Source organism: Lissotriton vulgaris, chromosome 4_1, assembly GCF_964263255.1.
Source record: "Lissotriton vulgaris chromosome 4_1, aLisVul1.2, whole genome shotgun sequence".
Classification (NCBI taxonomy): domain Eukaryota; kingdom Metazoa; phylum Chordata; class Amphibia; order Caudata; family Salamandridae; genus Lissotriton; species Lissotriton vulgaris.
Genome location: NC_141691.1, coordinates 2138982896 through 2139009159, shown reverse-complemented (window position 1 = coordinate 2139009159; position 26264 = coordinate 2138982896). Strand labels below are relative to the sequence as shown.

The 26264-nt window shown below is 49.1% G+C and overlaps 1 protein-coding gene across 1 annotated transcript in view; it reads left to right on the top strand.

Moving 5' to 3' along the window:
• The window catches only part of LOC147725243 (nicotinamide N-methyltransferase-like), a 159120-nt gene that overhangs the window by 17812 nt on the left and 115044 nt on the right, over positions 1-26264 (top strand). Inside the window, exon 2 of the mRNA XM_086966556.1 lies at positions 8972-9176. Coding sequence (XP_086822682.1) covers positions 8972-9176 — 205 coding nt within the window. The remainder of the gene's footprint in view (positions 1-8971; positions 9177-26264) is intronic.

Genomic DNA, 26264 nt, shown 5'->3' with positions numbered 1-26264 from the left:
ATTGAGAATTCTAAGACCCTCTGTGTGTGGGTTACTAGGATTCACTGGATGATCACCTATTGACTTACTGACAGCTGTAGAGTCTCTAATATAGGTTGAGTGATTAATGGAAAAAGCTTTGTAATGGCAGACCTGGGCTATGTTTTAGGGGATACTTAAGGGGGTGGCACGATAAGTGTTCTAGACCAGCTAGTAGCATTTAATTTACAGACCCAGGTTGTGAGTAGGACCATATAGTAGGGACTTGCATGTAAATTAATGCGTAAATTCCACCATTTTGAAGGGCAGAGCGCAAACACTCTAGCCCAAGTTATTATAACGTTCACAGAGTGCTTAGGCCAACAACAAAAAAAAGGAAAACAAAAGGAGTGAAGGCAAAAGGTTTGGGGAAACCACGCCAAGTATATCAGGTCTGTTAGAAATGCTGGCTTTTGACACTGACAGTGCACTGAGACCTGCTAACCAGGTCCCATTGTTTGTGCTCTTCCCCTAAAAGTGATGTGAATTGGTACTTACAATTGGTAATGTACTTAGCTCCCTCAAAACTCCCTTGTCAATGGTACCAGGAGTACGCAGATCAAGGGTGGTAAATGGGGTCACCGGGGCTGCAGCACTGTCTTGTGCTACCCTGTGCGACCCAAGTAAAAATGTATTTGCAGATCTGCCATTGCAACCCGGCCTGAGCAGCCTGTCTGCTCGAGAGTGACACTGCACACACCATGTGATGCAGAGCCACTTCACTGCGTTACTGTAAGTAAGTCACTCTTAAGTCACTCTTAAGGTTATGCTTATAGGCGAAGGAGGTTGAGTGCATTATATTAAGGGTGTGAATATCTCTATTTATACATTTACACCCTACAGTAATCCTGTAAAGCAAGGTTTTACTGTAAGCGACCAGAAGTACATAAAGTAGCGCAGGTAGGCTATGGATGAAACTCGAGATAGCCAGCTCGCTGATGGAACAACTGAATTGTGTTGTGTTTGGTGTCAAACACTGTGCTTTATCACCCTTGACATGATCCTCCTGCCATGGGTGAGCTGGCTTGTACATAGGTGCTACCCTGGGTGGGTGCCCACTTAAGGTTTAGTGCTCCAGTGCCTTGGCGGGTTTACCAGAGCCATCTGTTGGCAAGACAAGTGTTTGCCCTCCTGGAGGGCTATGCTAGCACTTCTTCAGGATGGCGGCTAAAGCCTGGGTAGGGGACAGGTCACACCCCCTCCCTCCCAGGATGCCTAATGTTTACAGCAATCAAGGTGGTGAGCCTTAAAGGCTTCATCAAACTTGATATGTGAGAGCACTTCTCCCCCACTGAAGGACTAATCCCTTTCTAACCTGTCCAGCCTGACAGGTGGGAAAATTAGCTATTCAAGAGGTGACACCCCCAAAAGGCTAGCTTCACTTTTATGGTGGACTAAGAGGTCTCTACAGTCAAGGAAGAGTTCTGCCATGTTAGAAGACACTAGATTGGTGGGCTCTGGTTAGAAAGGTGCTGTACAACCACAGGATGTTGTCACCCCAGGGGTGGGTTCGCCGCTTGGGCCAGTGGCCCAAAAGTCACTGACCCTCCTGTCCTGTAGGATTTAAGGGGATCCCCTGGCACCAGAACCTCAGTTTTGACTTTGAATCTGAGAAGACGTACAAAGAAGATGCTATCACCGAAAACAGGATTTTAGACTCTGCTGTAGTGCCCTGAAGAGAACATATACTGGAACCGTGTGTTCAAAACATGTATGTGGCAACATCTCGTTGCTCCCAACAAGAGGGACTCTAGTGGACACCAGAAATTGAAGCAGACTCCCAAGGAGTAGTGGGTCCATTCCACTGCAAGCTGCAGGAAAAACTACTTGTTGTGTGACAAGAATTGCAACCCTCAGAACTTTTGAAGAGTGAGCCCAAAGAGAAGTGGTGTCCTGCAAGTCCAACGTGGTAGCCAAGCTTTCCCCAAGTTTCAAGCTGCAACTCCGCTCTTGTCACCATTAAGTTTCTGAAGTAACCAATGACTAAATTTGTTGCAACCAGGGCTTGGTGATCACAAGTCAGGTGATCAAACTCGTCATCGTCATATCCGCCCGAGAGCACCTCACATAGACCGACGTCATCAGTGACTCCACTGCTGTGTTCCTACATCCTGAAGTTGGAGTCGTTGAGTGTGCAGCAAAGCATGTTTTGCGTGACCTGACCCCAGAGATTGACAGAAGACAGCTACCTCTGCAACGTCGAGCAAGGTAGAAGAAATCCAGCTGTTGAACCCAGATCCAATGGCCCCAAAGGCTCCTACTCTGTGTGGTAAGAATGGAACTCCACCTCCAAGTGTGGATTTGTTAATTGCTGCAAGTTTGACATCTCCATCGGATCCCGTTCATTACCAAGGACATCCAAGTCACCTCTGCACCCAGACTCCCTGGGCAATTAACAAAGTCACGGCTGTCAAGTCTTGGTCTAGTGGTCTTTAGAACCTTAACCACAAAACCACAAGAGAGTTCATTTGAACTTGCTCTGAAAGTGACCGAGTGTCTCCAGTGTTTTCCCCCATCGACTTCAACAAGACTAGTTTGACAGATAAAGTGCATCTATTTTTTAACATTTTAAACATTTGCAACTCTAATTGTATGTATGATACAAGGTACAAATTGGTGTCTATCTTTTGTATAAAAATAAACTCTATTTGTATACATTGGTGTCAGACTTCTTTTGAATTGTCTCAATTACTCATGAACCATAATGCTACTATAAAATGCTTACGCACGTATCTGGGCGCTGTGGGTGCGAGATCTACATCAAAGGAGCAATCCCTGACCCTCCTGGTAGGTCGCTACCCCTCTAAGCAGCTCCGCCTGTGTGCCCCTGCTGCTGCTGCCGAGTACCTGCTGGTAAGTGTGCTCTACCCCCGTTTCTGTGCCCCGTTTGTGCCCTCTGTGCCACTGTTTTCCCCCCTCTCTGTGCCTCATTTTTGCTTCTGTGCCACTCGTTTTTCCCCTCTGTTGTGCCCCGTTTTGCCCTCTGTGGCACTTTTTTCCCACTCTGTGTGCTCCGTTTCCGTCCTCTGTGCCACTGTTTTAACCCTCTTTTCCCCCATTTTGCTCTCTGTCCCACTGTTTCCCCCGCCCACTCGCTGCTCCCGCCTCCTGCCTCCCAGCTGCTCCTCTCTCCCACCTCTCCATATATGCCGGACGCTGTGCGGTCATGCAGCGGACACGCGCAGCGGGCGCGCTGAGTGTGCGCCGAAGGCACGCCTAAGGCAAACCCTTCTGCGCATGTCCGTGCCTGGAATGCGTCCAGCGCCTGAACCCCTGGACCCCGCGAACGCCACAACACCAGACTCCGCTACGACGACAGCACCATCCACGCACTCAACCCCGTGCGAAACCACACCTGCTTCCAGGCCACCCCGAAACGGACCCACGGACCCTTTTCCAGCCGCACCTGCAGCTTCACCTGCGACAGAGCCACCAAACCTCCAAGGACTGGACCCAACCACCTCCGCTGCATACTCCTCAACACCCGCTCCGCACGCAAACACGCCGTCGAGCTCTGGGATCTGCTCTACACCTCTTCCCCAGACGTGGCCTTCCTAACCGAGACCTGGTGGAACAACTCCTCGGCGGCTAACATCGCCATAGCCATCCCGGACGGTTACAAGATCACCCGCAGGGATCGCGCCAACAGAATCGGAGGAGGAATAGCCATCATCCACAAGTCCACCCTCAAGGTCGCCTCCCACGCAGACGACACCCTCAACACCGCCGATCACCTGCACTTCCGGATCCACACCAACCCCAACACCACCCTCAGAGGAACACTCGTCTACAGACCCCCCGGACCCCGGGCTCAGTTCAGCGACTCCATCGCCGACCTCGCCAGCACCCTCGCACTCGCCTCCACGGACTACATCCTCCTCGGGGACCTGAACTTCGACCTCGAGAACAACAACGACGCCAACTCCGCCACAGTGATTGACAACCTCGCCAACCTAGGCCTCACACAACTCTTCACCACACCCACCCATACCGCCGGCCACACGCTGGACCCCATCTTCTCCACAAGCACCCACATCGCCTTCGACCACACAACCGAACTCCACTGGACCGACCACCGCTGCATCCATATCACCTTCAAGAAACCAACCATGCACCACCGCACCCAACAGCTGCCTCGCCGCTGCTGGAGCAAAGTCACAGAATGCCAGCTGATCACCACCCTCGACCCTGAACCCACCCAACGACCCCACCAACCCAGACACTGCAGCCCGCAACCTCAGACAGTGGATCGACGACTGCGCCAACACCCTCGCCCCACTCAAGAAATCCTCCAACAGCCACGCCAGCAAGAGAGCCACCTGGTTCACCGACGAGCTCCAGACCTCCAAACGCGCATGCCAGAAACTGGAGAAGAAATGGCTCCACGAACGCACACCGGACAACCACGCAGCCAACAAGGACGCCACCCGCAGACATCACCACCTCATCAGATCAGCCAAGAGATCCTCCTTCAAAGACCCCCTGGATAACAACGCACACAACAGCAAAGAGCTCTTCTGCATCGTAAAAGAACTCTCCAACTCCAGCACCAATGCCAACGACATCCGGCCCTCACAAGATCTGTGCGACTCACTGGCCATCTTCTTCCACCACAAGATCGCTGACATCCACGCCAGCTTCAACACCACGACTGCCCCGCCGACTACACCAGACTCCACCTCCCATGCGAACACCACCAGTGCCAACTGCCTGACCTCCTGGTCCATCGTCAACGACGACGATACACGCAAGGTTATGAACTCCATCCACTCAGGATCTCTGTCAGACCCGTGCCAACAACACATATTCAACAAAGCAGACGCAGCCATAGCACCCCAACTACGGAAGGTCATCAACATCTCCTTCGAAACAGCGACATTCCTGGGAAGCTGGAAGCACGCCGAAATCAACGCCCTCCTCAAGAAGTCCAAGGCGGACCCCATGGACCTCAAGAACGTCCAGCCCATCTCCCTGCTCCTGTTCCCGGCGAAGGTCATCGAGAAAATCATCAACATGCAATTGGTCCGCCACCTTGAAGACAACAACATCTTAGACTCGTCCCAGTCCTGATTCACACGAAACCACAGCACTAAGACAGCCCTAATCGCCGCCACAGACGACATCAGGCGCCACCTAGACAACGGCGAAACATCAGCCCTCATCCTCCTGGACCTGTCAGCCGCCTTCGACACGGTCTGCCATCGCACTCTAAAGACACGCCTCCAAGAAGCCGAAATCCAAGAGAAGGCCCTTGACTCGAACACATCCTTCCTCTCCGGCAGAACCCAGAGCGTCCCCCTCCCACCCTTCTGATCCGAAGCCACCAACATCATCTGCGGCGTCCCCCAGGACTCATTACTCAGCCTGACGCTGTTCAACGTCTACATGGCCCCCCTCGCACAAGTGGCCCGCCATCACAACCTCAACATCATCTCCTACGCCGACGACACCCAGCTCATCCTCTCCTTCACCAAGGACCCACACACCGCCAAAACCAACCTCCACGAGGGAATGAAGACCGTCGCCGACTGGATGAGGAGCAGCTGTCTGAAAATGAACTCGGACAAGACGGAGGTCCTCATCTTCAGACCCACCCCCTCAGCCTGGGACGACTCCTGGTGGCCGACCACACTGGGAACAGCACCGACACCCACCGACCATGCACGCAACCAAGGATTCATCCTCGACTCTTCCCTCTCCATGTCTAAGCAGGTCAACGCCGTCTCCTCCTCCTGCTACAACACCCTCCGCAAGCTCCGCAGGATCTACAAGTGTATCCCGACCGAAACAAGATGAACAGTGACACAGGCCCTCGTCAGCAGCAGACTGGACTACGGCAACGCACTCTATGCAGGAATCGCAGCCAAACACCTACAACGACTACAACGCACCCAAAATGCCTCCGCCCAACTGATCGTCAACGTCCCCCGCCGCAGCCACATCACCCCCCCACCTGAGAGACCTACACTGGCTCCCCATCGACAAGAGGATCACCTTCAAGCTCCTAACCCACGCACACAAAGCACTCCACAACGCCGGACCAGCCTACCTGAACAGCAGACTCAGCTTCTATACCCCCACCCACCAGCTTTGCTCCGCCAGCCTCACCATCGCCGCTGTCCCCCGCATCCATCGAACGACCTCTGGTGCCAGATCCTTCTCCTACCTCTCCGCCAAGACCTGGAACACCCTCCCTACCCACCTACGGCAGACCCAAGACCTATTGGCCTTCAGAAGACTCCTCAAGACCTGGCTCTTCGAGCAGTAGTGGCACCCCCCTCCCCTCAGCGCCTTGAGACCCTCACGGGTAAGTAGAGCGCTTTGAAAGAGCCAGGTCTTATATTTGTTTCTGAAGTTCGCAAAGGAGGGTGCAGTTTAGTAGTGAAGAGGCAGGTTATTCCAGGTGCAATGTAGGAGTAAGAGCAGCTGCCACTGCAGCTGCAACAGATTTGGGCTGTGTGTGCAAGGACTTAAGAGGAGGAGTGCAGATGTCTGGTGGGCTGGTGGAAGTTCAGTTGGTGGTTGGTGTAGGCAGGTCCTTGGTTGTGTAAGGCCTTGTAGGCGTCCATGAGGATCTTAAACTAGCATTTCTTCCGGATGGGGAGCCAGTGGAGTATTCTGAGGTGTGGTTGACATGGACCCATTTGGGGAGGTCCAGGACAAATCTGTCTGCCGTTTTCTATATGATTTGGAGTTTTTGAGGAGCTGGGTGGAGATGTCAGGATAGAGTGCATTGCCATAATCGAGTTGGTTGGTGATGAGGGTCTGGGTGGTAGTTTTCCTGGTATTGACTGGGAACCGTTTGAAGTTTCTACAGAGCATGCGATGGATGAGGAAGCAGGATTGAGAAAACTCATTTGATCTATCACTTCATTGTCAGTATAATGTTGAGGATTCTGCCAAGGTTGCTTGCATGGTCTGTTGGTATGACGGGTGTCCGAGTTTGGCTGGGTATCAGCTGTGGTCTCTTATGGATGTGTTTCTCCTAAAAATCATTCCTTCTGTTTTGTCGAATTTGAGTTTGAGGCAGCTTGCTTTCATCCACTCTGCTACATTGGACCGGGCGTTGCAGATGCTAGTTTGGGTGCTGGAGGTGCCTTAGGTGAGTGAGAGGATGAACTGTGTATCTTCTGCATAGAATATGATGTTGAAACCGTGGGATTTGGTGATGCCGCTTAGGGGGGTCAAGTAGAAGGATCTGAGTGCTCTCAGTACATCTTATCAAGAAGGAGTTGATCCATCTGAGGGCGATCTCTTGTATGGCAATGTTTGGAGCCTTCTGATGGGGGTGTGTTCGTAAACAGTGGCGAAAGTTGCTGAGAGGTCAAGGAGGATAAGGGCTGCGGTCTCCTCTCGACTGAAAAGTATTCCAATGTCATCTATGACTGCGATGAGTGCAATCTCTGTGCTGTGGCTGATGGAGAGTCCTGATAGGGAGATGTAAAAAAGGTTGTTTTATTATAAATATTCAGTGAATTGGTGATCGAAGGCCTAAGTACTTTGGTGGGGTTTGGGAAAAGAGAAATTGGTCAATAATTTTAGAGTTCGCTGGGGTTGCCATATAGTTTCTTTAGGAGGCGTTTGATAGGATCCAAGGTTGAAGATGTGGTGAGGGCATGGGTCAGGGGGTGCTCCGGAGTGGATGGTTGACTTGATGGTCAAGGAGGATTGTGCGGTGAGCACTGTCCTTGTGGTGATCATCCTGCAGGTGCGTCAGGACACAAGGACCAGGTGTTTTCTCAGAAAGAGACAGCTTGCTCTTGGACAGGAGGTCCTAGCACCTTTATTGATGTCTTATCCAAGGGGGAAGAGAGATAGAGAAAAAGCTAACGAAATGGTAAACATAATAAAAGGACAACTGTTTGAAAAGGTGGAGGAACTGCAATCAGCAGGGAAAGGAGTCAACAATAGAATCCAAGTGGGAAGGGGAATCAGAGACAAGAGCAGGAACCTTCAGAAGACTCTCAAGAGAGGCGGCTTTTAACCCGCAGCATGGAAGGAGGTCCCAAAGCCCAGCATTGATCCCACCTGGATGACACAAGAACACATGCCTTCCTTCCAAATGAACGTTCTTTTGCACGCTGTCACCAGCCTAGACCAGCCTCTGTATCTATCCCTATCATGACCAAAGTCTAAGCATGTAGTCTCTCTCAAGAGCAACACACTTGTGAGGGGTAACACGGAAGATGGAAGCAAACAGTTTTTATATGATGACAAGTTTGTTTCCACATGAAACACATCCTCACCTCCCGGGTTCCTTACAAGGTGCGTGCTTAGATCCGAATATCGTTTTTTCTCTCATCTCTTCTTCAGTAACACATTTCCTGTTGAAATGAGTTCATTAATTACTTAGATACCTCGGTAAAGGCCTGATTCGGAACTTGGTGGATGGGCGACCGATAGCCTGCCCACCAAATCTAAGTCTCATGGGCTATAATGGGATTGAGATTTTGGCGGACGGGATACCCATCACCGTTGGGGTCGAGTAACCCAAGTTCTAAATCAGGACCCAAGTCTTTTCTGAAGATCCGAAGGTACCTCAGAAGAATTCTGAGATCTGCTTTCGGTATAAAACTTGGCAAGTCTGGCAAGGATGCTGACTGGGACCTTATGTTTTCTGTAAGTCCCAAGTAACTCTATCAAGCTGCCCTCCCAAGGCTCCTAGACCACCACAGGGATCTTCTAGGTTTACTCAGAGTACTGTTCTGTTGTGTGAAGGTCAGGAGCCATGAGATTCCATATGAGTAGGTGTTCAGTCCCCTTGTCCATAACTTATTCTACTGCTCCCCTGTGAAGGTGGAATATGCCCCATTCTGAGGGATACTGCGCAGGTGCAACACATGACGTGTCCATGCTAACGATGAGATGCATGAAGATTGCAGTTTGATGATTTTGAGACATTGGCTCATATTGTAAATTGAAATTCACTATTATGGAATATTTCTCTCAACAGGTGCTGTGAGTGGCTCTGTGCTCGAAATCTCCTTCGCCCCTTTTTTTCATTGCACTCTCCCTGCCAGCCATTATTTCTCCGAGACCTACTTCGCCTGTCCCAATGATAAGGCTATCGAGGAGCTTCAGAAGTGGAAGAACAAAGAGCCTGGGAGTGTCGACATTACTGACTTTGTGAAGAGTGTTGTTCAGGCCCTGGGCAACAGGTAAGGATTCAACTCTGTATTACCTTACAGAAATGTGCTTCCCTAGAAAGGTTCACCTGGCCCTTCATTTATTGGGTGCAATATGTGATAAATAACACCCATCACAAGTTCTTAGGGGATAACATGCAGATGTTGGCGCTTTATTATCCATACCTTTCCGACATTAAATTCAAGCAGATGAAGCCGGAATTTAACAAAGGGTGAACTATTCAATAAACCCAGGGATTGCTGGGTGCGATCAATAACTCCCAAGTCATAGTACAATCCCTGGGCAGAGAGATCGAAAACACCGTCCACCTCCTAATCAAGACTGAAAAGTAAGGGGGTCTGCTCGTTTGCCTTTTATGAGAGGTTCCACCATGCCAACACTCATCAATTAAAAATCAAAGGATAACCAAAGCCCTATTAGGCCGTCCCTCAACTCTTTTTTTCATAACCTTACCTGCCATGTAGGTCCCTCCACTCGGGATCCAAACCCCTTCTGGTGGTCCCTCGAGTAAGAAAGCCAGATTGGGTGGGAAGGCTCTCTTCCACCTCAGACCCCTATACTGGAGCAAACTTCCTCTGCATCTAAGACAATGTTCAGACCACCTACATTTCAGAAAGCAGCTTAAAACCACTCTCTTCCACCTGTGATGTTGCAATTCAGTCTCCAGGATCTGCTGCTCATCCAAAGCTCAGAGATACCCCTTCGGGAGTCGATTCAGGTGCTCTACAAACAGAATAAATACATAAATAAATAGTTTCGGCTACGCTTGAGGCTTCACCTGGAGGACTACTTGGACTGTGTAAAACATATACAATGGTCAAATCTTTATACACTAGTCAGAACACAAATAATATAAACATGTGAAACTAAAAATAACATACAGAGTGTAAAGTAAAAACAATACACACAGGTCAAAACAAGAACAAGACATTTAGATCAAAACAAGACAAACTAAGCACAATATACACTAGTCAAAACAAAAACAGTATCCACATTAAAACATGAACTAAATACATTGGAGAACGCACGCCTGATTTAATTTATATTGAAGAGGTCCATGATCATATAGAGACACATGGCTGAAGGATGACAGGCACCTCTTTGTTGATTTTACATATGTTTTTAATGAGTAGCAGAGGGCATTTTATTCCTTCTAATGAATGGTCCCACTAACACCCTCCACAAACCCTGCTTAACCCTTTAAATGCGGGCAACGTTTTCTTGCAGTGTAGAAAAATTTCACGCATTCGCAAATCGGATGGCGTCCGGCTGTTCAACGCACAGGCCACCCGTGACGTCGGACGGCTGTGGGCCGCCCGACGCAACCAAAGGGTTAAATCCTTGGTGTCTTGTTATTTTGTGTACATTGCAGACAAGAAAATGTTAACAGTACCTGTACTGTGAAACTAAATACACCAAATAAGCTACTATTTTTTCCAAAATTGTATTAATTTCAGTACAAATTACATTGCATTAAAAAGAATGATGTCGCTTTAAAAAGTCACCCTATTTATTGTTTTCCTCATTCTCCTCTCATCAGGCTCCCATTCCTGACCCAACACCACCACGCTGGGAAAGAGTGCTGGTGCAGAATACACAGATGAATTGGAGATTCACTGCCCCCCCCCCCCCCCCCATACACTGAGAGAGTATACTGTTTACTTTGGTAATTTTGGGCAGAAAAACCAACATTCACTGTCTTGCCATTCACTGAAAGAGAATGCAGAGATAGATTGGATGTTCACTGTCCTGCCATGCACAGGGAGAGAATGCTGGTATATTTATTTATTTATTTAGAAGCTTATATAACGCGCTGCTACCCCCAACGGGGGTGTCCGGGCGCTGTGAGCACTCGGCATTTGTAAGTGTCTCTATGCAACTGAGGGTTGGTAAACAGCCAAGTTTTTAAATTGCGTCGAAATAAGCATTCCGATTCTGTACGGAGGGACAGTGGCAGGTTGTTCCAGGCTAGAACCGTGATAACTGCAAATGCTCTGCCCCCCATTCTAGAGCAGCGAAAACGGGGAGCACGTAAAAGGAAGAGATGAGTTGATCTGAGAGATCGGGTGGACTGGGCATGCTTCAGTCTGGCTCTAAAGTAGGCCGGCCCCTGCCCCTGCATTGCTTTATTTGCCAGGACCAGGGATTTAAAGTGAATGCTGCTAGCCACTGGCAACCACTGTAATTTTTTTAAGTGAGTACAAATTGAGTGACGATATGGGATGTTACAGATCATTTTTGCCGCCGCAGCGCAGATAGAATGAATATTCAATTTTTATCTATACACTGGGAGAGAATGCTGCTACAGACAGTGGAGATGGAATGCCCATTCCATGCACATCTCAATAGAAGGATCATCAGGCAATTGAGTCATCTTGGTAATCACCCTTGGTGATTGCATGCAAACGCAGTGGGAAGTTCAAGGATGTGTTGAACTCTGTAGTCTCAACAAGGAGACAAAGGTAGATTCACATCCTCTTTTAAGATAACAGAGATGCTGGCAGCATTGCTTAGGACCACATGTTTTATTACACTTGATTTTGTGTGAGGTTACAGCCAGGAAGAAAGTGCCTACCAATCCAGGCATTCACTGGTTTTGTGTTTGCTGTGGGAAGTTTTCTATTTGGACTTTCCTCTGCAGCGTCTGTTTTCCAATGGATGATGTTCTAGAAGTTTAAGGGTGTAAAGGGGAACCCTTTTTTTTTCAGATGACATACTGACCTATGCTTCTCAAAGGAAAGAGCTCAATCGCATGGGTTCTTGAAAGATCGAATGGAGAACTTCGGTGTTGTTACTTTGAAAGTCTCTGTGGAGCTGTGCTCAGGGCTAGTTGAAGTCATTGTGGAGAGTCAACCACTTCTGATAAGGATTCATTGAAGTCTTCCATTGGGACGTCTGATTTCTTTGAGTGGTCATACAGAACTATACCATCCACTTTAGGGTGGCTTGTCACTAACATGCAAAAGAAAAGAGTGTGGGACCAGTGATGTTGGTAAGCACACAATCCGTGTGTCCCCTTTCGATCTCAGTGCGGTTGATTCCAGCAAAGTGGGTTTAAGCGCTCTCCTGATCCATAAGAGGGTTCAGAATAAATACACAGTAGGGAGTGCCTCACACATCTTGAGAAACACTGACGTTCATTGTTTAGTGATTGAGAAAGAGCTCTTAACCTGTTGGTGGACAGAGCAGAAATGCTAAATCTATGTGTGTGCATCAATCAATCAATCAATCAATCAATCAGTGGTTTGTAAAGCATGCAAGTCACCCGTGAGGGTCTCAATGCGCTGGGGCAGCTCCGGATCAGTTGAAGAGCCAGGTCTTGAGGTCCTTCCTGAACATGTGCAGGGTGGAGGAATGTCTGATTTTCACCGGGAGCTTGTGCCAGGTCTTGGCTGCGATATAGGAGAATGATTTCTGCCTGTTCTACTTCTGAAGATGCGGGGGACCTCTGTCAGGGCAAGGTCAGTGGATCGGAGCTTCCTCTTGGGTACGTGGAAGGATATTCCCTCATTGAAGTATTTGGATGCGATGTTTTAGAGGGATATATAAGCGTAGGTGAGGAGCTTGAAGGTGACCCTCTTCTTGACGGGGAGCCAGTGCAGGTCTCGTAGGTGAGGGGTGATGTGTTTGTGACGCAGTGTCCCGAGGATGAGTCTGGCTGCAGCGTTATGGCTGGTTTGGAGTTTGTGTAGAAGGATTATGTTGATCCAGGTATAGAGTGCGTTGCCATAGTCCAGTCTGCTGGTTATGAGCGTGTGAGTGACGGTCCTTCTGCAGTCGGGGTGATCCACTTGAAGGTGTTACGGAGGATGTGCGGACAGTTGAAACTGGTGGAGGCACTAGCTTTGATCTCACGGTTCATGGAGAGTGAGGAGTTGAGGATGATGCCGAGGATTCAAGCATGGTCTGTAGGGGTGGGTGGATAGCTGAGGGCAGAAGACCACCAGGTGATGTCCCAGGCAGAGGTGCAGGGTCCGAGGATGAGGACTTCGGTCTTTTCTGAGTTGAGTTTCAAACAGCTGTCCTTCTTCCAGGCTACCACGTTCTTCATTCCTTCCTGGAAATAGAGTCTGGTGTCTTCAGGATTCTTCATAAGCGAGAGGATGATCTGGGTGTCATTGGCATAGCATGCAATGCTGAGTCCATGCTGTCTGACGATGGTGGTGAGGGGGCCATGTAGATGTTGAAGAGCGTGGGGCTGAGCGATGATCCTTGTGGTAATCGGCAGTTGATATCTGTGGGTTTGGAGAGGAAGGGAGAGGGTCTAATCCTCTGGGTTCAGCCAGAGAGAAAGGATTGGATCCAGAAAAGGATGACTCCTTGCAACCCTGCATCGTGAAGTCTGGCTGCGAATGTGCGGTGTGAAACTGTGTTGAAGGCTGCATAGAGGTCTAGAAGGCTGAGGGCCACAGTGTGTCCCTGGTCGAGTAGCATGCGGATGTTGTCAGTGGCAGCGAGGAGGACGGTCTTGGTGCTGTGGTTATGGCGGAATCCAGACTGGGAGGCATCTAGGATGGAGTTCTCTTCGATGAAGGTGGTCACTTCGGCAGTTACAAGTTTCTCGGTTCTCTGTGACTTTGGCCACGAAGGGGAGGAGAGAGATGGGCCAGTAGTTTTTCAGGTCTGTTGGGTCTGCCTTCGGTTTCTTGAGGAGGGGTATAACCTCCGCCCGCTTCCAGTCATCTGGGAAGATGCCGGACAAGAAGGAGGCATTGATGGTCCATCCTAGTTCAGGTTAGATGGTGGTGGTGGCCCTGTGAAATATGTGTGGTGGGCAGGGGTCCATCTGGGATCCTGAGGGGGTTTTCTTCATGGTCGCGGGGTTGTGTTTGATGGTGGCTGAGTTCCAGGTCATGATGGATGGCTTATCAGAGGCTTGGTGGGGGTTGTGTTCGGTGTTTGTTCGCTGAAGTTGTGGTAGAGGACATTAATCTTCAGGTGGAAGTAGGTGCTGAGCCTGTCACAGAGTTCCTGGGAAGGTGTGATGTCCGTGGCTTCTCTGCGGGGTTTAGTGAACTGTTGTATGGCATTGAACAGTTCCTTGGCATTGATCCTGTTGGTCTGGATCTTGTCTCTTATGAAGGTCTGTTTTATGTCTCTTATGCGCTGGTGGTATTCCTTCAGGTCGCTCCTGTGGTTGTTCCGCGCTTCTGAAGTTTTCTGTTTTTTGCCAGATTTTCTCTAGGCATCTGCAGGAGTATCTGGGCTCCTTTTAGTTCTGAGGTGAACCAGGCAGCCTTCAGTGGGTGTTGTTTGGTGGGGTGGTGGAGGGGTTCAAGCTTGTCAGTGCAGCAGGAGATCCAGCGGTGAAATTCTATGGCTGCCGAGTTGGTGTCATTAGTGGTGCAGGAGGGGTCTTGGAGGAGGGTGGTGTTGAGGTGTTCCTCTGTGACCTCGCTCCAATTTCTTTGCGGCTGGCGTGGGGCAGACTTGGGTGCAAAGGTGGTGCTGAAGGTAAAATGGACGCTGTGGTGATCCATCCAGGGGTGCTGGGTGGCATGGCTGAAGCAGATGTTTGTCCCTCCCGCGAATATTTGGTCAAGGGTGTGTCTGGCTTTTTAAATGGGCGTGTTGACCAGCTGCTTCAGACGAAGGTTGGCAAGATTGTCAAGGAGAGTGGCGGAGTAGGGGTCGTTTCCTGTTGTTGAGGTTGAAATCAAGGTCCCTGAGTAATATGTAATCAGTGGAGGTGATGACGTGTGGTGTAGCGAGCTCGGTGATGGTAGTTGCGGAGTAGGTAAGTCGTCCCGACAGTCTGTATATAGGGGTGCAACGTAGTGTGGTGCTGGGGCTAGTCTGGATCTGGAAGTGGAGGTGCTCTGTGTTAGAGTGGGGGTCGCTCGTGCTGGATGCGGAGAGTCGGAGGGGGGTCTCGTGTGTGATGGCGAGCCCTCCTCCTGGGCGGTGGGGGCAATCCTACCTCTGGATCTTGTAGCTGCCGGGGATGGTCATGGCAATGTCGGGCCGCAGTTGGGATTGGCCCAGGTTTCCATGAAGAAGGCGACTTCGGTCGAGAGGGTGTCGATCAGGTCCCATATCTCTATCGCATGTCGGTGCAGGGAGCACACGTTAAGGAGAATGCATGTCAGGGTTTCAGCGGTGCGTGCATCTTGCGGGCCATCAGCAGTTGTGGTGGTATGGTTGATGGTGAAGGATCTGCAGCAGAGTCTGCACGAGAACTGTCCCTGGGTGGTGTTGGGCGAGGATTTCTTGCATGAAAGTACTTAGGTCGGACCCACCACAAAACCTTGGTTTACATTCTAAATGGAGACGGGACTATCAAACACACGTCCAGAATTACCAGGTGGTACAGGACACTGCTTCAATTTCATGTTGTAATTTGTCTCATTCCAGGTGGAAAGAATGGACAGGATGATTATTTGATAAGGTTTGTGAAGGTTGGTGGTAGTGTGAATGAAGTAAGTGATGATGAAGCAGAAAACTCTTCAGTGGGGGTTGTGGATGAAGAAGTGTTGAGTACATGTTCTGAGCAGGATTGGCGTGAACCCATGGAGTCGAAGTATTGAAACAGGTCATTCATTTTATCGTCTGCAAATTTCTGAACACGTTCATGAGCTTGGCCAACCTTTTGTTATGGTGAAGACAAGAAGATGGACATGTCTGGTCCCTGGTGGTCCTGCCTCTTCTAGCACCTGAGAATAAATCTGGATGAATTACTTAGGATGCAGTAACCTCTTCACGAGTCTGAGCATTGCCTTCTCTTGTGACTGTGATTGGAGCCATCTATAGTGTCTAGGAGTGAAGCCATCTCAAGTGCCTGTGCCTGCTTTTTTGTAGGTCTGTCATTATCCAAAACCTTTTGATAACAATCTATGCATAAATATACTTAATAGGAGAGGTGGCCGGCCAGCTCCTCTTCTTCCATTGATGTACATGAGTGTCATTCACATTTTGCTTACACTGAGCGCTGCTTATAGCATGTGCCAACGGGTCTATCACACTTGACCCATTGACTTCCATCACTGTGAGTGGCATTATTATGCTAGCGTTCAAAGTTCACTGCTGCTAAAAAGAATAGTCTCCTTAAGAAGGTGGGAGTCATTGCCCAATTTGTTATTTTTTTCATTTCTTTTCTTTCCCCCTCTATTCTTTGTTCAAAGACCATGCAGACACATGTCTCATGTGCACCACAAGCAGTATCAACTTTTAAACGGGCTTAAAACCCATTTAACAAAGGGGATTCTCATGTATTTGTGTGCATGCCCATGGTCAAACAACGACAGACATCTTAGAAAGGACCTTTAACCAATTCAAAGGTGGCCACCTGTGTATGCCCATGTACATGCATGCACACTTTCAATCAGCCATCTTCCAATGTTTTTGTAAAACTTTCTTACAAAAAACTAGTAAATGTTGATCTGTGAATGTGCACACGTGCAAACAGACCACATTTTTATATTTGTGTTAAAATGGTGTACAAAAGCATTTGAAACGCCATCACTGGCAAAGCCAATAAGCTGTCAGCCAATGGATTTGCCCAAGCTTGTTTCAAACAGTGTTGGAAAGGCAAAATCAAAAAGGTGAATCACCTTTCAAAAAGGTCAAAAAGCCCCATGCACACTACATTATGTTTATGGTGCTTCTGGGTCTCTCTTCAAAGCTGATTGACCTTCACCCGTTTCGATACACCTTCCTCTGTACAGCTTCAGGTGTGCCTCGCTAGGGAAGTTTGAGCTTCATAGAAAGGCTAAAGGCCTGATTTAGATACTGGCGGATGAGGTACACTGTCGCAACGATGATGGATATCCTAACCACCAATATCTAAATTTTGATGGAGTAACGTGTCCGCCAATATCTAAATCCTGGAGGATATAATGGGATTTAGATATTGGTGGATGAGATTTCGTCTATCGTTGTGATGGAGTAACGTGTCCGCCAATATCTAAATCCTGGAGGAGATAATGGGATTTAGATATTGGTGGATGAGATTTCATCTATCATTGTGATGGAGTAACGTGTCCGCCAATATCTAAATCCTGTAGGATATAATGGGATTTAGATATTGGTGGATGAGATTTCATCTATCATACTGATGGAGTAAAGTGTCCTCCAATATCTAAATCCTGTAGGATCTAAATCCTGTAGGATATAATGGGATTTAGATATTGGTGGATGAGATTTCGGCTATCGTTGTGACGGATTAACGTGTCTGCCAATATCTAAATCTCGTAGGATATAATGGGATTTAGATATTGGCGGATGAGATTTTGTCTATCAATTTTATGGAGTAACGTGTCCGCCAATATCTAAATCCTGTAGGATATAATGGGATTTAGATATTGGTGGATGAGATTTCGTCTATCATTGTGATGGAGTAACATGTCCGCCAATATCTAAATTCTGTAGGATATAATGGGATTTAGATATTGGTGGATGAGATTAAGGCTATCGTTGTGACGGAGTAACGTGTCTGCCAATATCTAAATCTCGTAGGATATAATGGGATTTAGATATTGGCGGATGAGATATCATCTATCGTTGTGACTGAGTAACGTGCCTGTCAATATCTAAATCCAGTAGGATATAATGGGATTAGATATTGGAAGATGTGATATTGGCTATCGTTGTGAAGGAGTAACGTGTCTGCCCATATCTAAATCAGGCCCTAAGCCAGAACATAAAATCTTCCACCGGGAGGAGCATGCTTTGGGTATCCGACCCATGCTCCATTACGGGTGGCCTGAAATAGCGCCAAAGTTCTGTCTTCCGCTTCGATAAAATGTTGTTAGCGCTTAGGTTCATATGTCCAAAATTCTAATTTAGCATTTCCTAAATAGCCATTTCTACTGAATCGCTATTTTGGAAATGCAAAATGCAATGTACAAAATTAGTGATTTCTTCGTGAATTGGAAATGCCGATGCATCCCACTTATGGGCTAAATAGGAAATGGTTTGCATAGAAAATCACAATTTAGGAAATCTAAACCCAAGAGTGCCTCTAGGCTTAAGACGTTCATGGAGGCACCCTAAAAAGCGTACTGCACATGGAAGTGCACATATGCCCACATTAAAAACACATTTTTATTAGCATTTTTTTATTTTGCACATAGTAACAAATTCTGACACCTTAGATATATTCTACCACAAATGAACATTCTTGCCATAAACCTGTCCATTTTCTAACCCTCTCTGAAATAGAGACCATCCCAGTCTTCATTAACACCTCCCTTAAAATATAGTATTCAGTGAGAGGTCTAAATTCAGGCCCCAGCATGAGATTTCTTTGCGGTGCGAAATGCATGGCTTGTGGCTCCTTCTCAATCACTGACTCATCTCATTTGGTACCCATGAGTGCACGTGGGATACAAGTAATGAGTTGTTTATTTCCATGTTCCACCTGAATCAGAACTGCATCGAAACACTTTGAACTGGCGTATGTGACTATTAAGATTTGCTTCCCATTTAACTGCCTGTACACATGCACCTCTTTCCAAATCTTCTTTCAACATGATGAACTCTCTCTGACACAACCTATTCCAGTAGAATAGCATAAGTCCCCTCTAATTAGCTGTTATTTTCACATATTCTCCGAAAAATAAACTATAATATTTCACCATTAGCTCATCCTTAGTTTTGAGTGCAGGCTGTTTTTAGGTCTTGCCCAAACAGCACATGCACTGCATATTGCTTACAATTCAGTGGACTTACAATCAGCCCACAGTATACCATTAGTTGTTTTATTTATCCCGCTCAATTGCAATCTTTCGATTGCTTAGCCCCCATAGTCTTCTCTTGCTTCCTTGTTTTAGCTCTTCCCTGGAGCCTGGACCAACTCCATGTGTTCTTCCTGGTCTTTGTTCTTCCCCAACCTTTTGCAATGCACTATTTGTTCAGATGTTTCACTATTAGTCCAGGATGTGCCAAGTGCTCTCCTACTTTTAACAAAGGCATTTGGTTTCCTTTTAATGTGGCTTTCACCCTATTGGTTGTCTCTATTGATAATTTAATTACTTACAATGCCACTCTACCCTACACTACTCCAATCTAAACAAGTCCACTCCATTCTATGCCACTCTATACAACTCCACCAAATGCCACACTGCACCATCAACTCTAAACCACTCCAATATAATCTTTGCCACTCTAAGCCACTCCACTCTACCCCACTCTGCACCATTCTATGCAATTCAACTCCACTCCACTTTACGCCACTCAATTTCATTCTAAGCCATGCTACTCTAGACAACTCTATGACACTCTACTCTATGCTACTCCACTCTACTCTGTGCCACTCTTCTCTCTGCCACTAGATAGCATTCCAGTCTGCTCCACTACAAATAACGCCACTCTTTCTATGCCACTCTACTATATGCCATTCCACTACACTACTCCATGCCACTCCTCTCTATGCCACTCTGCAACTTCTCCACTCTACTACGCACCACTCTACTCCACTCCACCCCACTGTATGCCATTCTATGCTATTCTACACTATGCCACTGCATTCCACTCTATGCTATACTGTCACTCCACTCTATGTCTCTCTATGTCACTTTACTCTGTGCCACTCCATGCCACTTTACTTCATCCCACTCCACTCACCTCCACACAATGACACTGTACACAACTTCCCCACTTTGTGCAACTCTATGCCACTCCTCTCTATATAGCTCCATGCCAATCCACTTAACCTCTTACTATGTACTTCTCTCCATCCCACTCTATGCCACTACTCTCTGCAACTCTACTCTACATTGCTCTACTCTATGCTACTTTACACCACTTCACTTTACTCTACACCACTCCACTTGACTTAGCTACACTCAACGCCACTTCACTCAATGCCAACACACTACTCACTCCACTCTGCTATGGTCCATGCATCTCTACACCACTTAACTCTAAAGCACTCTACTCTATGCCACTCTATTCTATTCTACGCATCTCTATCCCACTCTATTCTATGCCACCATGTTCTACTCAATGCCATGTACTGTACACCACTCTATGCCACTCTACTCTATGATACAACACTCAATGCCACTCTACTCCACGCCACTCCACTTGACTCAACGCTGCTCTACTCCATTGTGCTGTATGCCACTCTACACCAGTCTACTCTATGCCACTCCGTTCCACTCTACACTGTTCTATGTCACTCTACTCCATACCACTCTATGCCTCTCTAGTCTACACCACACCTCTTCACTCTATGCCACTCTATGCTATGCCGCTCCCTGCCATTCAATTCCACTCTATTCTCTACCACTTTATGCTATGCTACTTCACACCATGCCACTCCACTGTGTCACTTCTCTCTACTATATGCCACTTCACCACACAATTCTCTATTTTACTCTATGCTACTCTACTACACTCCGTCCCACACTATGCCACTTTACTCTATGCCACTTGATTTCATGTCACTCTACACCACTCCACTCTATGCCACTCTACTCCACTCCATCCCACAGTACTCTACACCCCTACTCTACACCACTCCACAGCATTCCACTCTACTCTTTGCCACTTCAACCCACCCTCAACCTGTGGTATCTATTCCAATGTACTCCTCTCCACGCCACTCTATTTCATGCTTGTTAGATGGGACCTGGAGGGTCGGCCGAGGACAAGAGGAGAGGTCTCCGGAGAGAGCCGTCTCCAGCGATCGTACAGACAAGTAACTTCCCCCCCACAGAATAGGCACCACACAAAGATAAGATTTAACGTTCTTTATAAGCAATTTTGAGGTACGGTAGAATGGTACAAGGAGGTCTGGACTCAGGGGTCCCCTCGATTCTAGTCTCTTGGATGGGAAAGGGGGTAGCGGGACAGTCTTATTACCAATCTGGTAGTTGCGATGCGATGATGGGTAGCTCACAATCCTCGAGCTCGGCGTTCTTGAAGGACGGGCCGCGGCAGCGCCAGCAGGTCCCGGGGTGGTCGAAGGTGGCAACGGTCCGCGGCAGCGCCAGCAGGTCCCGACGAAGATGGTAGTTACAACGGGTCGCGGCAGCGCCAGCAGGTCCCGACGAGGATGAAGGATGCAGAGGGCCGCGGCAGCGCCAGCGGCAGGACGACAGTTCACAAGGCAGGGCTGCGGCAGCGCCAGCAGTCCATCAAGGATGAGTTCTTCTCGGTGTCTCTCGACTCCAGGATACAACTGCCTTCCTGCTCTGGAGCTGCCCAAGTTATAGGTCTGGTGGCCTTTGATGTCCGGACCCTCGCACTTGGAGGTCGGGAGGTCCGGGATGAGGGAGTCCAGACACCCAGCAGGGGGGTGGAGCCAGCGCCCGGGGAGGCTGGGGGCGATCGGCACCTGGCGGGGGAGAGCCATCGACACTTCTTTCTCCCATTGACCTGCCAAGTGGTCCGTTCACCTCCTGGGTGGATGGTGGTGCCGGGATGTCGGGGCCTGGCCAGGCCCAGGGTTGGGGTCGAGCTGAGGCCATGCGGCCTCGTGGTGCAGTGTCCAAGATGGCGGCCGGGCTGGGCAATGGTGCTGACGGTGGCCCGGGCCCGTGATACAGAGATGTCCGGGAGTAGGAGTCCCGTAGGGGACGGAGCGTGGGTTGCTTCTGTGGGTAGCACCTGGAGAGCTGATGTCCGGGCTCTGTCATGCGGGGGGGGAGCGAGCCCTTCAGGTGACCTGTCCAACATGCGTACCCCCCAGCTGAAGGCGGGGAGAGTCACCCATCTTCTTGGGGACTCTCCTCGTCGAGGCGGAAAAATCGTGACAGGCCATCCGCGTTGGCGTGCTCCTGGCCGGGGCGGTGTTCCACAGTGAAGTCCATCCCTTGCAGGGATATGGACCATCGCAAGAGCTTGGGATTCTCCCCCCGCATCTGCATTAGCCATTGCAGGGGGCGGTGATCTGTTTCCACCCGAAAGTGGGTACCGAAGAGGTAGGGCCGGAGCTTCTTGAGGGCCCATACCACGTTTCATCAAAAAGGGGGAAAGGATCACTTGTCCTGCGAAAAACTTACCAACATACATACCAACTGTAACACTAGTCATGTCATATACATGATTACATGTCCATGCCAGATGAAGTACATTGGCATGACTTGCCGCAAGGCCAAACAACGGATGTATGAACATCGGAGCAATGTCAATTGCAAAAGAACAACAACAAAAATGTCGTCACACTTCCTAGACCAAGGACATACGGACAAAGATCTGCAATGGGTCATCCTGGAAACTCTTGAAACTGTCGATAGGAATGCCCAAAAAATCTTGTTCGAAAAAGAACAACGCTGGGTGCATAGACTGAAAACAGACACCCTAGGACTTAATGATTCTGTCCCCTGGCTCGCTCTCAACAAATGAGAAAATCACTACTTGTCCGCCCCATTCCCCCCTCTCTCCCACCGGTCGGGCAATTGTCAGTCTCTAGCTAATACAGATTACTTTCCGATTTGCCCATGACTGCAATAAACTATAAAAGGTCACCGGTGAATCACTAAACTCTCAATTTGAAAAACCATTATTATACAATTAATTCAGTCATACTGATTACTAATTCGTAATATTTGTAACAATTTCGCAACATTGTGAATATTTCTTCCATTTCCATACTTTGCTGCTTAAAACATCCGCCCCTCCGACACCAACCATTTCCGGGTGGTTGGAGGCAGTGACAGCACATGCTGCAGACGAGGAAGCTAAGGCGGAAGGTAGTAGAGGAAGACGCCGCTCAATTGCAAGACCAAAAGCGCAAGTAAAACCTGTCTGTACTAACGTATGTTTTACTCCTCCCCAGCGCTACCGTCCTCATAGAATCCCCTTCCCCCGATGAGGCTACTAGCTACAATTCAAGAGGTAGGCACAACCTCTCGAATCAGATAGGGACTTACACCATATCCGACATCGACCACGGATTCTAGACCACTATCCCTACAAGAATTTAAAGAGCAAGAATAAAGTGTAGTTTCTGCATGAATATACCACCATGCACGTGACTTATGGAAATCATATATCCACAATGAACATAACGAGATAGCCATAACGAGCACTTGAAACACTTTACTACACCATATTAAGATCACGACGTGCCCCAAAAGCAAGCATGTGAATTCCATCATGAGAAATGTTAGAAACACCAACTACCGGTCACTGTTAAGAGCACCAATGAACAGTATAGCATAATCACCTCACGCTGATAAGGCATGAGAATGGATGAGTTGACGCCTGAAAAGAGAGTGATTCTGCGTTAAGTATTGCCATTTTACAGTTTCTTTATTCGAAATCAAACGATTTTGAATGTGTACATATTTGTACTTTACCAAGTTCTTTTCTCCCCTTTTCCCCATTCTCCCATTTGGCTTGTATTTTGTGTGTGTGTTTTTCCTTTACAGGTACAATGAGACCTCTCAACACTTGAAGAATCAGGTTAAAATTTACCTATTCTCTCACTTATTATTTATCACTTTCACTCCCTGGTCCTGAAGAAAGCTGTCTGACAAATTGTCACCAATAGCTGAAACATGTCGACCATTTTAGCAGACCATTAAGTGCGCTAGAATTCATAACAAATTCCAGAGCTGCACGAACTTACTTCTTTTTAACAATAGCCCGATTCCAATTTAATGAATTTTTCGTTCTTGGATATCTGGACTATTTTTTAAATCACTCATCACTATCCCAATCACTTTTTTCCACGATCACTACTGCCTTAAAACTCAAGGTAAAACCTCCTGGTGGAGGGTGCACACAAATGACTTGACCCTGTGATTACGCACGCACGAGTGATACAAGCGGGGACACCTCATATACCGCTAACGATAACAAACAAGAGAGAAGCACACGTGTATGAGGGTCATTTTATTGGGAGACACCCAGTTGCCAACCTGCAGACCTAAGTTTTTCGCAGGACAAGTGATCCTTTCCCCCTTTTTGATGAAACGTAATTCAATGGAGTCTGAAAGGATCTCATCTCTCACTCCCCCCAATTGATTACCGGCCCATACCACTGCGAAGGCCTCCCTCTCGATGGTGCTCCAGCGCTGTTCTCGGGCCAGCAGACGTCGACTGATGAAGGCCACTGGTTGGTCGGCTCCCTCGGTGTTCAGTTGGGAGAGGACGGCTCCAATGCCATGGTCGGAGGCATCAGTCTGGACGATGAACTCCCGGCTGTAGTCGGGAGCCTGGAGTACCGGGGCGGTGCACATGGCGACCTTCAGCTTTTCGAAGGCCACTTGACAATCGGGAGTCCAGTCGACTCTTTTTGGCTGGTTCTTAGATGTAAGTGCTGTGAGGGGCCCCACAATGCTGCCATAGTCCTTCACAAACCGCCGGTAGTATCCGGTGAGCCCCAAGAAGGCCCGGACCTCGGTTTGCGTTACGGGTGGTTGCCAGGACTGGATGGCAGCGATCTTGAGTTGGAGGGGGGCCACCAGACCGCTCCCCACTTGGTGTCCTAGGTAGGTCACGGACCCCTGGCCAATCTGGCATTTGCTGGCCTTGATTGTGAGGCCGGCCTGTTGGAGGGCCTGCAGGACCTCTCGGAGGTGGCGGAGGTGGTCTGACCAGTGGCGGCTGTAAACCGCGATATCGTCCAGGTAGGCGGCGCTGAACTCTTCGAGGCCCGCCAATACCTGGTTCACCAGGCGTTGAAAGGTTGCTGGAGCGTTTTTCATGCCGAATGGCATCACTTTGAAATGGTAGTGGCCATCCGGGGTGGAGAAAGCGGACCGTTCTTGCGCCCTGGGGGTGAGGCCGATCTGCCAGTAGCCCGCTGTCAGGTCGAAGATGCTGAGGTAGCGGGCAGCGCCCATGCGGTCGATCAGTTCATCGGCTCGGGGAATGGGGTGAGCGTCGGTCCGGGTGACAGCGTTCAGGCCCCGATAGTCAACACAGAATCGGAGCTCAGGGGTGGTGCCGGGGGCAGCAGCTTTGGGGACCAGTACGACTGGGCTGGCCCATGGGCTGTCCGAGGGTTCGTTGACTCCGAGTGTGAGCATCTTGGAGACTTCTTCTTGGATGCAGGCACGTACCCGATCTGGCACGCGGTACGCCCGATGTCTGATGGGGGGACTGTCCCCAGTGTCCACGTCGTGCAGGCACCAGGGGGTGACCCCTGGGGTGAGGGAAAATAGGGCTGCGAACTGCAGCAGGAGAGCCCGACAGTCTTGGCGCTGCTCTGAGGTCACGGCATCTGACAGTCGGACCCCGTCTACCGAACCATCTTTTTCACGGGTCCTCAGTAAGTCAGGGAGGGGCTCGGAGTCTTCTTCTGCTCCACTGTCTGTAGCCATCAGTAGGCTGAGCTCCGAGCGCACAAAGTGGGGTTTGAGTCTGTTGGCGTGGAGAACCCGGAGGGTGTTCCGGGAAGATTCCATGTCGATGAGATAGGTGACGGGGCTCTTGCGCTCGATCACCTTGAAGGGCCCCGTCCACTTATCTTGCAGGGCACAAGGTTCGGTGGGGGACATCACCCATACTTGCTGGCCAGGTACGAACTCTATGGAGGAGGCGTTCTGATCGTACCATTTCTTCATGTCCTCCTGACTGGCTTCAAGATTGGATTTGGCGATTTCTCGGAACCGCCTGGTCTGATTGCGGAGGGTCAGGAGGTACTTGTAGACGTCTGGAGGGGTTTTCAGGGGGGCCATCTCCCAACCTTCCTTGACTAGGCTGAGGGGCCCTCGAACAGGGTGCCCGTACAAGAGTTCGAAGGGGCTGAAGCCGAGGGACTTCTGAGGGACTTCTCGGTAGGCGAAGAGGAGGCACGGGAGGAGCACATCCCACTGGCGGCGGAGGGGCTCTTCCAACCCCATAATCATTCCCTTGAGTGTACGGTTGAACCGCTCAACCAGCCCGTTTCCTTGCAGGTGATAGGGGGTTGTGAATCGGTAGGTGACCCCGCACTGCTGCCAGAGGGATTTCATGTATTTTGAAATGAAGTTCGTGCCTCTGTCGCTGACGACTTCCCGGGGGAAGCCCACCCGGGAGAAGATCCCCATTAAGGCTCGGCCGACCACCGGTGCTGTTACAGTTCGAAGGGGGATGGCCTCGGGATAGCGGGTGGCATGGTCCACCAGTATCAGGATGAACCGATGCCCTTGTGCTGTTCGGGGGTCCAGGGGCCCCACAATGTCTATTCCCACCTTTTCGAACGGGGTGGTAACCACCGGAAA